Here is a 14208-nt window from a genome sequence, read left to right as displayed (position 1 = left end):
GAAGCTCAATGAAAGTTAATAAAAAAAATAAATAAAAAGACCAGACGTAACGGTCTAACTGAGACTAGAGAAACCTCAGTAGACATGGCCCTGGGCTCTCTGTTAACCCAGAACTAAAACCATTCCCGAAGCCAACTCTTCAGACAAAGATTAGACTGGACTATAAGACAAAAAATGATGCTCGTGAAGAGTGTGCTTCTTAGTTCAAGCAGATACACAAGAGTGAATGGGCAGATCCTGTCCAGAGGTAAGATGAAAAGGCAGAAAGGAACAGGAGCTTCTTGAATCGACACGGGAAATGCGGAGTAGAAAGGCTAAGTATGCCATCACAGTGCAGGGATTGCAACTAGGGTCACATAACAATGTGCATATAAATTTTTATATGAGAAACTAACTTGAGCTGTAAACTTTCACCTAAAAACAAAAAACCAAACTCATTGCCATCAAGTCAATTCACCACTCATAGCTACTCTATAAGATAGATTAGAACTGCCCCATAGAGTTTCCAAGGAGCGCCTGGTGGATTCTAACTGCCGACCTCTTGGTTAACAGCCATAGCACTTAACCACTAGGCCACCAGGGTTTCCTTCACCTAATGGACAATTAAAAAAAAATGTTGAAATGACAACTGTTTTGTTGTACATAAAAATGCCAAAATAATAAAATTCACTAACTTGTGAATAACAAAAATATTTACTTTAAAATGACTTTCAATAACAAAATCAAGGTATCTTTAATAAATGCCACAATAGTTAGATATCTGGCTATTTTCAAATGTCCTAACTTCTCTGGGCTTCAGTTTTCTCATTAATAAAATAAAGAACTTAATATGAAAAAAAAAAAGATAGTTTCAAATCCAGTAGTTACATAAATTTGTGATTCTGAAAAGTCAGCCATTTTAAAAATGATAGGGACCTCTAAGATCTCTCAAGATAAATTATTTTCAAGGTTTCCTTTGCCAGCTGCTGTTGACCTAAGATGTACCAATAAATACCTGGCATGGTCAAAGTTTACATTCATTACTTAAGAATTCCGTTTTCTCTTCTCACTACCCGTCTGTCAGTGAAGGCTTGCATGTTGTTGTGATGCTAAACAAGTTTCAGTGGAGCTTTCAGACTAACACAAACCAGGAAGAAAGGTCTGGAGATCTACTTCTGAAAATTAGCCAGTGAGAAGCCTACGGATGACAACAGTCTGATCCCACTGCGCATGGGGTCACCATGAGTCAGAGGGACTCACCAGTACTGTTAAACAGGCATGTCTCCACTGCTTCTGTGTTGTCTGTATTTGTGCTAGAGGCTGAATGCCTTCTATTTTCCATCCACCTTGATTTGACGTTATAGCTGAGTAAGAAGAGAAAGAAACGGAGGAGTGTGGGGTAAAGGGCCTAGTTTTACCCTAAGTAAGCCTTTGTCCTTGGCCCTAGAGAATGAACCTTTGGAGTAATTGAGGTGCCTTGGTCTGGGACTTCCAGGCCACGCCTGAGAATCTGCACAGGTGAGTAGAGCTGGCCAGACCAGAAAAGGCTCACCTGGGAGGCCAACATCAACTAGCCTTGGGAGACATGATTCAGCCCATCATGCAGAAATGGCAAATAAAAGCGGGAACAGTAAGGTTCCTGGGTGGCACCTCCAGGAAGCAACCAGAGAGCCTGGCTGGTAAGAACATCTGCTCTCAGAAGGGTAGTGCATCCCTTTTGTAGTGCTCCCCTTTTGTTGCTATGTTACACATAATAACAAAACTGTTCTGATACACAGCTGTGACTGGGAACCTTCCCAGACCTCACCCTACGAGTCTCTTTGTATCCTTTTGGCTGTTATAACCCTGGAGCAGCAAGGAGTGGCTGGTGGATTCCAACTGCTGATCTTCTGGTTAGCAGCTGAGCTCTTAACCACTGCACCACTAGGGCTCCAAGTATGGTATACTCTCTGTGAATTCTGTGAGTCATTCCAGTGAATTACTGAACGCAAAAGCTATGGGATCAAGTCAGAAAGTGAGTGTGTCCTGCAGACTCCCGAGCTTGCAGCTGGCAACCTAAAGGAGTAGTGAGAAATCACCCAGCAGGTCAAAAGGTTGGGGTGTTGTGTGCACTCCCCAAACTTGTGGCTGGCATCTACCTATTTAGCAGTCTGAAGGACAATGTCCTTTTAGCCTGTGAGGTCTGAGCTAGCTCAGGGTGGCTAGGGTCAGAGAGTGCTGCGAGGGTAGCTGGAGGAGGCTGAGAAGTGGGAAGGTGAGTACTGGATCAGTTGCCACATTTTGGGGACTGGAGTCATGCTGATCCTTACCTAGCATGCAAAGAGTCTCAGCAAAATGAGTTAAAGAGGGGAAGTTACAAAAAGGGCCAACTGGAACAGATGCAGGCGCCATGTGCCGGGGAAAAGTACATGCACAGCTGATCTCCAGATTTAAAACACCAGCTCTAGCTTTGGTTATCAATCTCATTTACGGGAATGTTAAAATAAATATTATACATAAGAATTCCCCGGAGAAGCAAGCAAATGTAAGAAAATAAAATTTTTAATACTGAAGAAAGAACAAAAATAATATAATCATTCACGGCTTAAAGGGTAAATAATTGAATAAAGAATATATAAGAAATTTTCCATCAGCGAACAATATATACTACAATAAGAAAAAAATCTAGAGTTCCATTTTCTCTTCTCACTACCACAGAGATATGTGTAGCACAGTTCTCACTATCATATATATACTATACAGGTAGTCCGTAACTTACGATGCACTCCAGTTAACGGTGAGCCGCAATTATGACTGTCTGTTTTTTGGTTTTTGGGTTTTTTTGGCTTATCTTATTGTTAGTAATGCATACTGCATACAGTGTTGCAGCATGTAATCTGTTGATGTTATCATTCTCAGATATTCATTCACAGGTGTTCAATGCTAAGATTTACTGTTCAAAACACTGCTGTGTAGCAGGCTATGAAAACTAAAATGAAAAACAAGGTATTCAACCTACATCAGAACTGACTGACCAAGGAGTCAACAGACTAGAACCTCGTCATAAGTCATGGACTACCTGTATGTTTTTTGCATTTGTGTTTATATTATTATATTCTTATATATATATAAATAAAAAACCAAGCCCACTACTGTCAAGAGAATTCAGACTCATAGTGACTCCACAGGGTTTCCAAGACTGTAAATCTTTATGGGAAGCAGACTGCCACATCTTTCTCCTGTGGAGCAGCTGATGGGTTCAAAGTGCCAACGTTTTCGTTAGCAGCCGAGCACTTTAACCACTGCACCACTAGAACTCCTTGTGTGTGTGTGTGTGTGTGTGTGTGTATGCACACACATATACATACAAGTACATAATACTCTGAAGTAGTTTCAAAATGTAGGATCAACAAGAAATCAGAAAGGTGATAATAACAAGAAATTAGATGAAATCACGTTTTGGTGCTTGAATGATTTTCACAAATCAATTGGCTATTTCACATGGTTACAGTTTATGTTGATATTTACAGATTGCCATACCTGATAGCATACATCAGGTATTTTGAAGAAACTGGCAGTTTTGTTACACATAAAACCAGTTACATAGCTGTAATTTTCTACTATGTTGTTGTTGTTAGGTGCCTTTGAGTAGGTTCCTACTCGTAGCAACACTATGCACAACAGAACGAAACACTGCCCGGTCCTGAGCCATCCTTACAATCGTTGTTTTGCTTGAGCTCATTGTTGCAGCCACTGTGTCAATCCACCTCGTTGAGGGTCTTCCTCTTTTCCGCTGACCCTGTACTCTGCCAAGCATGATGTCCTTCTCCAGGGACTGATCCCTGCTGACAACATGTCCAAAGGATGTAAGACGCAGTCTCGCCATCCTTGCTTCTAAGGAGCATTCTGGCCGTACTTCTTCCAAGACAGATTTGTTCATTCTTTCGGCAGTCCATGGTACATTCAACAGTCTTCGCCAACACTACAATTCAAAGTCATCAATTCTTCTTCGGTCTTCCTTATTCATTGTCCAGCTTTCACATGCATATGATGTGATTGAAAATACCATGGCTTGGGCCAGGTGCATCTTAGTCTTCAGAGTGACATCTTTGTTCTTCAACACTTTAAAGAATCCTTTGCAGCAGATTTACCCAATGCAATGTGTCTTTTGATTTCTTGACTGCTGCTTCCATGGCTGTTGATTGTGGATCCAAGTAAAATGAAATCCTTGACAACTTCAATCTTTTCTCTGTTTATCATGATGTTGCTCACTGGTCCAGTTATGAGGATTTTTGTTTTCTTTATGTTGAGGTGCAATCCATTCTGAAGGCTGTGGTCTTTGATCTTCATTAGTAAGTGCTTCAAGTCCTCTTCACCTTCAGCAAGCAAGGTTGTGTCATCTGCATAACACAGGTTGTTAATGAGTCTTCCTCCAATCCTGATGCCATGTTCTTCTTCATATAGTCCAGCTTCTCAGATTATTTGCTCAGCATACAGATTGAATAGGTATGGTGAAACGATACAACCCTGACACACACCTTTCCTGACTTTAAACCAATCAGTATCCCCTTGTTCTGTCTGAGCGACTGCCTCTTGATCTATGTAAAGGTTCCTCATGAGCACAATTAAGTGTTCTGGAATTCCCATTCTTCACAACATTATCCACAATTTGTTATGATCAACACAGTCAAATGCCTTTGCATAGTCAATAAAACACAGGTAAACATCCTTCTGGTATTCTCTGCTTTCAGCCAGGATCCATCTGACATCAGCAATGATATTCCTGGTTCCACATCCTCTTCTGAAACTGGCCTGAATTTCTGGCAGTTCCCTGTCAATATACTGCTGCAGCCATTTTTGAATGATCTTCAGCAAAATTTCGCTTGCGTGTGATATTAATGATATTGTTCTATAATTTCCACATTCGGTTGGATCACCTTTCTTGGGAATAGGCATAAATATGGATTTCTTCCAGTCAGTTGGCCAGGAAGCTGTCTTCCATATTTCTTGTCATAGACGAGTGAGCACCTCCAGCTCTGCATCCGTTAGTTGAAACATTTCAGTTGATATTCCATCAATTCCTGGAGCCTTGTTTTTCGCCAGTGCCTTCAGAGCAGCTTGGACTTCTTCCTTCAGCACCATATGCTACCTCTTGAAATGGCTGAACATCAACTAATTTTCTACTATAGATGGTCCAAAAGGTGTTTTAATGAATTTAATATGTAATAATGAGTGCTTGTGAACTAGGTTTTATTTATTTAGTTAGTTCTGATCTATATTCTAGAAAAACCAATCCAGTATTGGCAATAATCTGCACGGTTCAGAGATGTGATAGAGAAAATCTAGGCAGACGGGATGTACCTGTTAATCACAAACATTTCTTCATTAGTGTCATCATCAGATTTATTTCTGTTGTTTTTATTGAAAGACTCTGATAGTGATCATATTTATTCCATATTTTAAACTAGCAAACCCTTGGCCATTTCTCAAAGCGGTGGATTAGTGTACATGTAAATATATATCAACATTCTTTCTACGGTTAGGATGGCTCCTTAATGTTATTCATCAGACTGTGGTCACATCAAAATTCTCCCAACAAAGTGTTCAATGTGTGTTGCCTATTCCCCATCTATAAAATGGGTGTAACACCATTGGAGACACCCAAGAGAACACGGTCTATACAAAATGCGTATAACAAGTAAGACAGGGTACTGTAAATGATTATACTCAAAACATCAATGCCCCAAATAAAAGGCATATTATTAATTACTCTCTAAGTCTTGACTTACTATTCGGGAAATTCAAACAACAGGAAAATCTAAATATATATTTTTCTCATTCTCATTTTCTGCCTGGATTTCAGAATTATTTTGAGGACTCAAGTTAAGTCGATATGGAGAAAAGCGACTTGACACTGTTGTAGCATTACAGTATTAGCAAAGGGATTTCCATATTCATGCCACTAGGTAAGAGAGACCTGGTCAGTTTCCATACAAGCCAGATATAAGCCAGTTCCACTGTTACCAGTTTTCTTCTCCTAACAACTTGTACAGAAGGGCCTTAGTCCAAGGACACAGGGGCATGGCAAGAGGGTAGGAATGACTTTGCGAAATCATCATTTATTGGAAATCCTTGTCACTATTACAAAACTACTCTGTATATATACAAGTTATTAGAAACCATTTTTGCAAGTGAAGGGCACTGGAGTTCTCTCATAAGGTATTAATAAAATAAACATCTCTTCACAAAATTCTTATCCAACCAAGAGAAATAAATTATTTAACAGTACAGTTATTCTAACAACTGACTAAAATGTGCCCGACCCAAGCCAGGGTCTTTTCAATTGCCTCATATGCATGCAAAAGCCAGGCAAGAAAAAGGAAGACAGAAAAAGGATCGATGCGTTAGAACTGTGGTGTTAGCAAAGAATATTCAACACACCACTGACTGCCAGAAGAATGAACAAATTAGTCTCAGAAGGAATACAACCAGAATGCTCCTTAGGAAGCAAGAATGGTGATGCCTTGACTCACTTTGGACACATCTCAGGAAAGACCAATCGCTAGGACATCATGTTTGGTAAACTAAAAGGTCAGCGTAAATGAGGGAAACCCTCAACGAGATGAACAGCCACAACAGCCATAACAATGGACTAAAACATACCAATAAGCTCGCAACGTTTTGTTCTGTTACAACCAAAGTTACCACGAGTCAGAGCCGACTCCATGACAGCCAATAACAACGTGGGAAATTCAACCGGGCAGTCGTACTGAGGCGACTGAACACAGGCACCTGGTTAGGCTTTTTGTCTGCCTTTTTCTTCCCTGACTTGGAACATGTGCTGCCCTTCGCTTCACACTGGTAATTTTCAACCCTTGCTGCACGCTGGAATCACTGGGCGCACCTTGAATAAAATGCTGAACACCGGTCCTCATCCCAGGCCAAATGAATCAGAATCTGGGAATAAAATTGCCCAGGTGACTCTATTGTGGAGTCAGAGTGGATAGTCTTCTTTTAAACCTTTTTGCAAAATAGTAATTAGCTTTCTCCCTACATGATAATTTGCTTTAAAGCAAAGTTTCCCTCTGTAATAGGAAATAGTTAAATATTTCCCACCTCCAAGGAAGTCCTCAAGTTTAGGCAGGAATCCTCACAACTCGAGGATATTTGCAAAAACAAAAGAATAAATTTTGAGCTCAAATGACCTATAAATTCTTGGGAATATCTAATGTGACTCTATTGAGGCTACTAATAGCTTAGAATTTATATTTTATTCTCTCAAGTAATATTAACACAAATATTTATCACAAAAATTTTTCCATGAAAAATTAAGATTTCTAGAGTTAAATAAAAGATGATGAGAATAAATATTTTTGCTTTTAGAGGCGGTTATTGCCTTATAAAAATGTAAAAAAATGATTGTCTGGTTATTATTCACTATGGATAGTCAATACTTGAACAAGTTTAATACCAAACAACCACTAAAGGAAAAAGTAACTCTGAATCCTTAACATTAAGAATTTAAAACTACTGGGAAGCAAATTCTCATAAAAAGACCAGACTTAATGGTCTGACTGAGACTAGAGGAATCCCGGTGGTCATGGTCCCCAAACCTTCTGTTGGCCCAGGACAGGAACCATTCCCGAAGACAACTCATCAGACATGGAAGGGACTGGACAATGGGTTGGAGAGAGATGTTGATGAAGAGTGAGCTACTTGTATCAGGTGGACACTTGAGACTGTCTTGGCATCTCCTGTCTGGAGAGGAGATAGGAGGGTAGAGAGGGTTAGGAACTGGCAAAATTGTCATGAAAGGAGAGACTGGAAGGGCTGACTCATTAGGGGGAGAGTAAGTGGGAGTATGGAGTAAGGTGTATATAAGCTTATATGTGACAGACTGACTTGATTTGTAAACGTTCACTTAAAGCTCAATAAAAATTATTAAAAAAAAAAAAAACTACCGGGAAGTGGAAAGAAAAGAAAAACACATGTCAGATACTGAAGGCCAGGGCAGAGCCTAGCTTTTACATCCTGCAACAGGTTCTTCAACTGGAGGTTGCAAAACTTTTAGAAAAACGGGAAAAACAAAAACTGAATCAGGAGCATGCTATTTCATTCCTCTGCACAGGCTCCCCCTCCCCACCTGGGGGAGTCTCCACTAGGGCAGTGGGATCCGGAAGAGAGTGATACCCCGGTAGAAGGCAGGGCGTCATGTGCACAGGACTCAGTCAGGACCTAGGAAGCCAGTTCCTCAGGGTGTAGTCCCAATCTGACAACACATGACTGACAAATCTTAGGGTAGTCACTTGGACTATTTCCTAGTTTCCTGAGAAATGCAGGGATAAAAATGACCATTTATATTTATGTATGTTATAATGACTAAAAGTGATAACCCAGTGCCGTCGAGTCGATTCCGACTCATAGCGACCCTATAAGTGGTCTAAAAATTACACAGTGCCACGCAAATGTAACATATTACAATGGTGATTACCTGCAGGCATGGTGGGAGAGGTGACAGGTACAGAGAAAACCTAAGCACACAGGAAGAGCTGAAGGCAACCTGACAGAGGGCTTCAAACATGAAGCTTATTCAACTTAATAGCAAACTGAAAATAAATAATTTATTTTAAAAGCCAACCACAAAAGCTACAAGGAAAAAGGGCAGGGAAAAAAAAAATCTCTACTCAAGATGAAGAATGAGCAGCCTGAAGATTAATGCTTAAGAGGAAGAATCAAAAATGAAACTGGAGAATACTACAGGGGAGAAAAAATGAAGCTTAGGGCCTGAAGAAGTGGGTGGCATTCTGGTTACAGAGGATAGGTACCTCAACCCCATGCATTCCGTCACGGAATTACTGAGATCCTGGACAGATCCACAAAACTAGTTTCCATCAAAAATACATACGGCAGTTTTCAAAAGACTGCAAAGTAAGTCAAACAAATTATTGTAAATGATTACACTAAAAAAAAATTATACTTAAGGTCTGAGAAATAAAGGGTGTGTTACTCATTTCTAAAAAAAATAAAAATAAAAAACCAGTAAACCAGTTGCAGTCCAGTCAATTCTGACTTGTGGCAACTCACGTGTGTCAGAGTAGAACTGTGCTCCCTAGGATTTTCAACCCCGATTTTTCGGAAATAGATTGCCAGTCCTTTCTTCTAAAGTACCTCTGGGTAGAATCAAACCTCCACTCTTTTGGTTAGCAACCAAGCATGTTAACCATGCACACGACCCAGGGACTCCATGAATGTCTGTGTGCTGGCTCATTGTTATGTAAATTCAAATTACAAAATGGCCTATAAGTTTTTTTTTTTTTTTGGGTGGTTCATTCTTTGGATTTCTCTCAAGAAAAAGAGTAAAGAACACTGTATTTTGTACTTTAATATATTGCTGTAAATATAATTTGACAACTAGATTTTTAAAACAAGGTAGCTAAGCAGAAACAAAGGGAAAAAAATAGAAATTCAAAAAAGGTCTGTGAAGAAAAAGAGTTACCTTATCTAGAACTCTCAGTAATTTGGCCACTTTCTAATAAAGAAGGAAAGCGCCTGAGAAAACTACTTAATAGCATCAGCCCTAAAAAAGTAGCCTGAGGGCAAATCCATTTTCTCCAGTTCCTCTTTGGAAGGTGAATATGCTCTTCCCGTCTGAGAGGCTTGACCTTACCTACCTGCAACCAGAGCCTGTCCCCAGCCACCGTCCTGCCGATGGCACTGCACTGGAAGGTGGCAAACTGGCCAGCATTCACTTCCACGTTCTGAATCCGCAGGAAATGAGGAGTTCTGGCTACATGAAGAAAAGAAATAAGGTATTACAAATGGAGATCTGTAACAAATAGCCTTTTTGAAGCTATCTGCAGTTTTAGACCGCTCCATCTTGTTCACCTTTGGAGAAAATAATGTTTTCAATTTTAAGAGTGTTAAAGGTTTCATTGTAATTGTAAACATGTCATGGAAGGTTCTGGCATGCTTTGTGAAGGAATAAAAAAGCGAAGCATTCTGGGATAGAACCAACAGAAAGAAGACGTTTTATTGTTCCTGCTGTGCAAATTACCATAGCTCAGCAGTCTTCTTGTGGTAACAGATCCATATTAATAAAGATTATACTGGAGCCTAATTGATGTTTTAACAAAAACATATTAGATATTTATACCAGCAACATGAATAGAACAGTAAGAAGTCAAATGATGCTGTCAAGGAAGCTTTTTAACCCAAATACAGAGCTGTGCATAATATATATTTTAATAACAACTAATGGGTATGCTGCTTGCTGAAACTGAAGAGGACTTGAAGCACTTACTAATGAAGATCAAAGACCACAGCCTTCAGTATGGATTACACCTCAACAGAAAGAAAACAAAAATCCTCACAACTGGACCAATGAGCAACATCATGATAAACAGAGAAAAGATTGAAGTTGTCAAGGATTTCATTTTACTTGGATCCATAATCAACAGCCATGGAAGCAGCAGTCAAGAAATCAAAAGATGCATTGCGTTGGGTAAATCTGCTGCAAAGGACCTCTTCAAAGTGTTGAAGAGCAAAGACGTCACCCTGAAGACTAAGCTGCACCTTACCCAAGCCATGGTATTTTCAATCACATCATATGCATGTGAAAGCTGGACAATGAATAAGGAAGACTGAAGAAGAACTGACGCGTTTGAATTGTGGTGTTAGCGAAGAATATTGAATATACCACGGACTGCCAAAAGAATGAACAAATCCATCTTAGAAGAAGTACAACCAGAATGCTCCTTAGAAGCAAGGATGGCGAGACTGCGTCTTACATACTTTGGACATGTTGTCAAGAGGTATCAGTCCCTGGAGAAGGACATCATGTTTGGTAGAGTACAGGGTCAGCAGAAAAGAGGAAGACCCTCAACAGGATGGATTGACACAGTGGCTGCAACAATGAGCTCAAGCATAACAACGATTGTAAGGATGGCTCAGGACCAGGCAGTGTTTTGCTCTGTTGTGCATAGGGTCGCTATGAGTCGGAACCGACTCGACGGCACCTAACAACAACAACAATGGGTATGCAACATGGCATAATATTTTCCAACTACCATAAATATTATCCCTATGACACTCTGTGGAATGAGGCTGGGACAGCCACAGCACGGCAGTTTTTGGTGATTTTTATTTCCAATTCAAGAAGTAAGAACGAGTCCAAATGCTCAACAGCATTAATCTCGAAACGTGCACTGTCCATATGGGACAGCTGTTTAAATAAAGGAAAATTATATATGATCCGAAAAGCACAGACTAAATTCTGCCTTACACTGAAAACATGTGCCCAGGAACCGGAATGGCAGGGCAGGACTTAAATTTCAGTGACAATTTCTATTTTTAGGAAGAGCATTCTCTTATCGTGCTAAAATGAGAGTCTCAAGGTGACAATGGGGTGGGCGGATAGTGAATAGAAAAGGAAGAGTACAGAGTGAAAGTGTTTTCCACGAAACACCGATGAATGTGGACGATGCCTAGAATAAACTTGTGCTGGCCTTGCCGGCTTTGGACCGTGGCCATTAAGCCCCAAGGCCGTGTCTACACATTACTGAAAGAACGGTAGGCCATCACTAGGTAGCTTATAAAAAAAAAAGAGTAGCATTAATATTAGCCTGAGTAGAAAGTTATTAGGAATGGAAGTTGGTTAGTACACAAGAAAAAAGAAAAATGCATTTTGATGTCAATAATACGCAGGAAAATTCCATTACTAATTTGGAGACCACAAATAATTCAGACAATGTATTCTTGATCCTTAGCATACAAAAGCTTCTAAATAAGTGTCACAATTGTGGGTCACTGTGTCTACCATTAAGATACTAACACACAGCAGTATGAACTATTTTTAACTTAATCAAATTACCTCTTGCTCAAGAAAAACATAATTTCATGTTTTTAATATATCTTTGTGAAAAGTCTCTGAATCTTTTTTTTTTTTTTTCTATTTCTCGTTCCAGAAAAACTGTTAAGACTCATAGTTCTTAGATGATAGAAAACAGTAACTGAGCACTCATGGGCCAGAAACTTTTCCATTGAGGATGCACGAATGTTCTGTGAGGTAGGTATTTTCTCCACTCTACAGATGGGGAATCTTGTGGGTACCTGGTTAGTTAAGTGTCAGAACCAGAGTATAAGCTAGGGCCGACATAGTCCCACAACCCAGGCAGAGCACCCTGTGGCAGGCTGCCTCTCCAAGCCTTCCCTCCTTGTCCTTCCTACCACTTGAAGTGGTTCCCCTCTCTGCATGTTGGAATTTTTGCTTCATTCAAGACCCTTTTCAAATGCTATCCCTTCCATGAAGCTTCCGTGGATTCTCTCATTTTGTTTCCACCCTTGATGGTACATGTCTTCTCTCATATTTTACAATTTTGGGGCTGACTCCCATTGTCTACCGTTGTCGTAATCTCTCTTGTATATGCTTTGGCACTTGGTGTTGCCACTTCATGTGTAACAGACACTCGATATCACTGTTAAATTGATTTTTTTTTAATGGTATATCAGGTGGTTTAGATCTTTAATTTCTCTCAGCAATGTTTGAAATGTTCTCTATAATAATGGTCTTGCACATCTTTTGATAAATATAATTCTAGGTATTTGATGCAATTGATGCTATTATAAATGTCATTAATTTTTTTCTTAATTTACGCTGTTGATGTAGTAGAATCTGGTTGTTGTTAATGATTAATTATGTATTCAACAATCTTACCGAATTATCTTAATTCTAACAATTTTCCTATTGGTTACTTTGGATTTTCTATGTATATAATCACATAGTCTATCATCTATCAATTATACTACTTTTGTTTCTCCCTCTTTACCTATCCTCTTTTTCTTTTAATTACTCCTTTTATTCCTTTATTTTCTCCTTGCTGCTTAGCTGCACTGACTAGGCTCTCTAACAAACGTGGAACAGAAATGCTGACAGCGGCCACCCTAGTCTGCTTTCCGATCTCAGAACGACCATCCTGAATTTTTCACCATTACATACAATGAATTCATATTTTTCAATGAATAAAATCACATGCATATCTCTGAAAACTATTCGCCTGAGATTTCCACTTCTGCAGGATTCTATTCTCTGACCCTCCAACTTTGGCTCCAATCTAAATGAACAAACTTTTCCTATATAAAAAATTTTACAACAATTACTATTTTAGGTTATTTACACCTAAAGTACCTACACCAGAGGTCCCCAACATCAGTAGAGGTCATTAAGAATTTTGGGATTTGACTAAACTAATAGGAATGTATTAGAAGCCGAAAAGCTGTTTTCATATCAAAGAAATTTAAGCAAAATTGATTACTGTATTCTTCTTCTTCTAACCAAGCATGAATATATATGTAAAAAAAAAAAAAAAAAAAAAACGTCCATTAGAGTACAAAAAATTTAAGGGTGTCCAGCTTCTGGTTTCGAACTGCTGACCTTTTGGTTACCAGCTGAGCTCTTAACCACTGCATCACCAGGACTCTCCATTAGAGTACATATGTTATTAACTGGAAACTTTTTGAAATATTTTCCCCCATAAAATAGTTCTAGGCACGTTACACCTAGCCACATGGACAGCAACCTACGCTATGCACAAACCAGAGGGGAAAAAGGAATAGCGTGTAAGTGAACATTCCTCTGTTGGCCTGAACAGTCTCACAGCAGGAGATCTTAGCAGCTTCACGTGAATTCTGAAGTGGCTGACCACAGCCGTGACGCCCCTTGTATCCGTAAGTACAGACATACCCAGAAGCACACACACTCACGCCTGCAGTTCTGACTCATAAACCACAGCGAGGCACTGTCTGCCAACCACCCTGAGCCGTCGGCGGTTCCGTTTCCAGAGATGTCCCACGGCTCTCCATCTTTACACCCCTCCGAAAAAGCTGCTCTCCTCAAAGCACCAACAAAGTCCCAACTAATTGGTCCAACAGCCTTCGTTACTTTCTCTTCCTGACTTGCCTCCCAGCAAGTCACACGTAGGGAAAGCTAAAATAACTCATTTGGAACATCAAGAGCAAGCCTATTGACTGAAATCCTTTTCAGAAAATAAATTTCAAATCTTAAAATTTTTAAGTTAAATCCTTATCAAGCATTTCAGGAGAGTTATTTTGGAAGGGCGAGGGTAGTTTACCCATGTTATTTGTTGTTATTGTTAATATTGTAGCATGTTTCTGAACTTTCTGGGAGATGATATAATTTGTCTCCATATAACCTCCTGAAACAATTTATCTAAACTCTCTTCACTCATATATTCC

General features: G+C 39.6%; 1 protein-coding gene across 3 annotated transcripts in view; it reads right to left on the bottom strand.

Annotated features, from left to right (window-relative positions):
* The window catches only part of PTPRM (protein tyrosine phosphatase receptor type M), a 943724-nt gene that overhangs the window by 530152 nt on the left and 399364 nt on the right, over positions 1–14208 (bottom strand). For all 3 annotated transcript variants that reach the window (XM_064294704.1, XM_064294702.1, XM_064294703.1), the window contains exon 5: positions 9630–9745. In XM_064294704.1, the coding sequence (XP_064150774.1) occupies positions 9630–9745 (116 nt within the window). The remainder of the gene's footprint in view (positions 1–9629; positions 9746–14208) is intronic.

Source organism: Loxodonta africana, chromosome 11 (assembly GCF_030014295.1).
Source record: "Loxodonta africana isolate mLoxAfr1 chromosome 11, mLoxAfr1.hap2, whole genome shotgun sequence".
In the NCBI taxonomy this organism is placed as follows: Eukaryota; Metazoa; Chordata; class Mammalia; order Proboscidea; family Elephantidae; genus Loxodonta; species Loxodonta africana.
The sequence above is the reverse complement of the archived record's forward strand: the minus strand, read 5'-3'. Positions and strand labels throughout refer to the sequence as shown.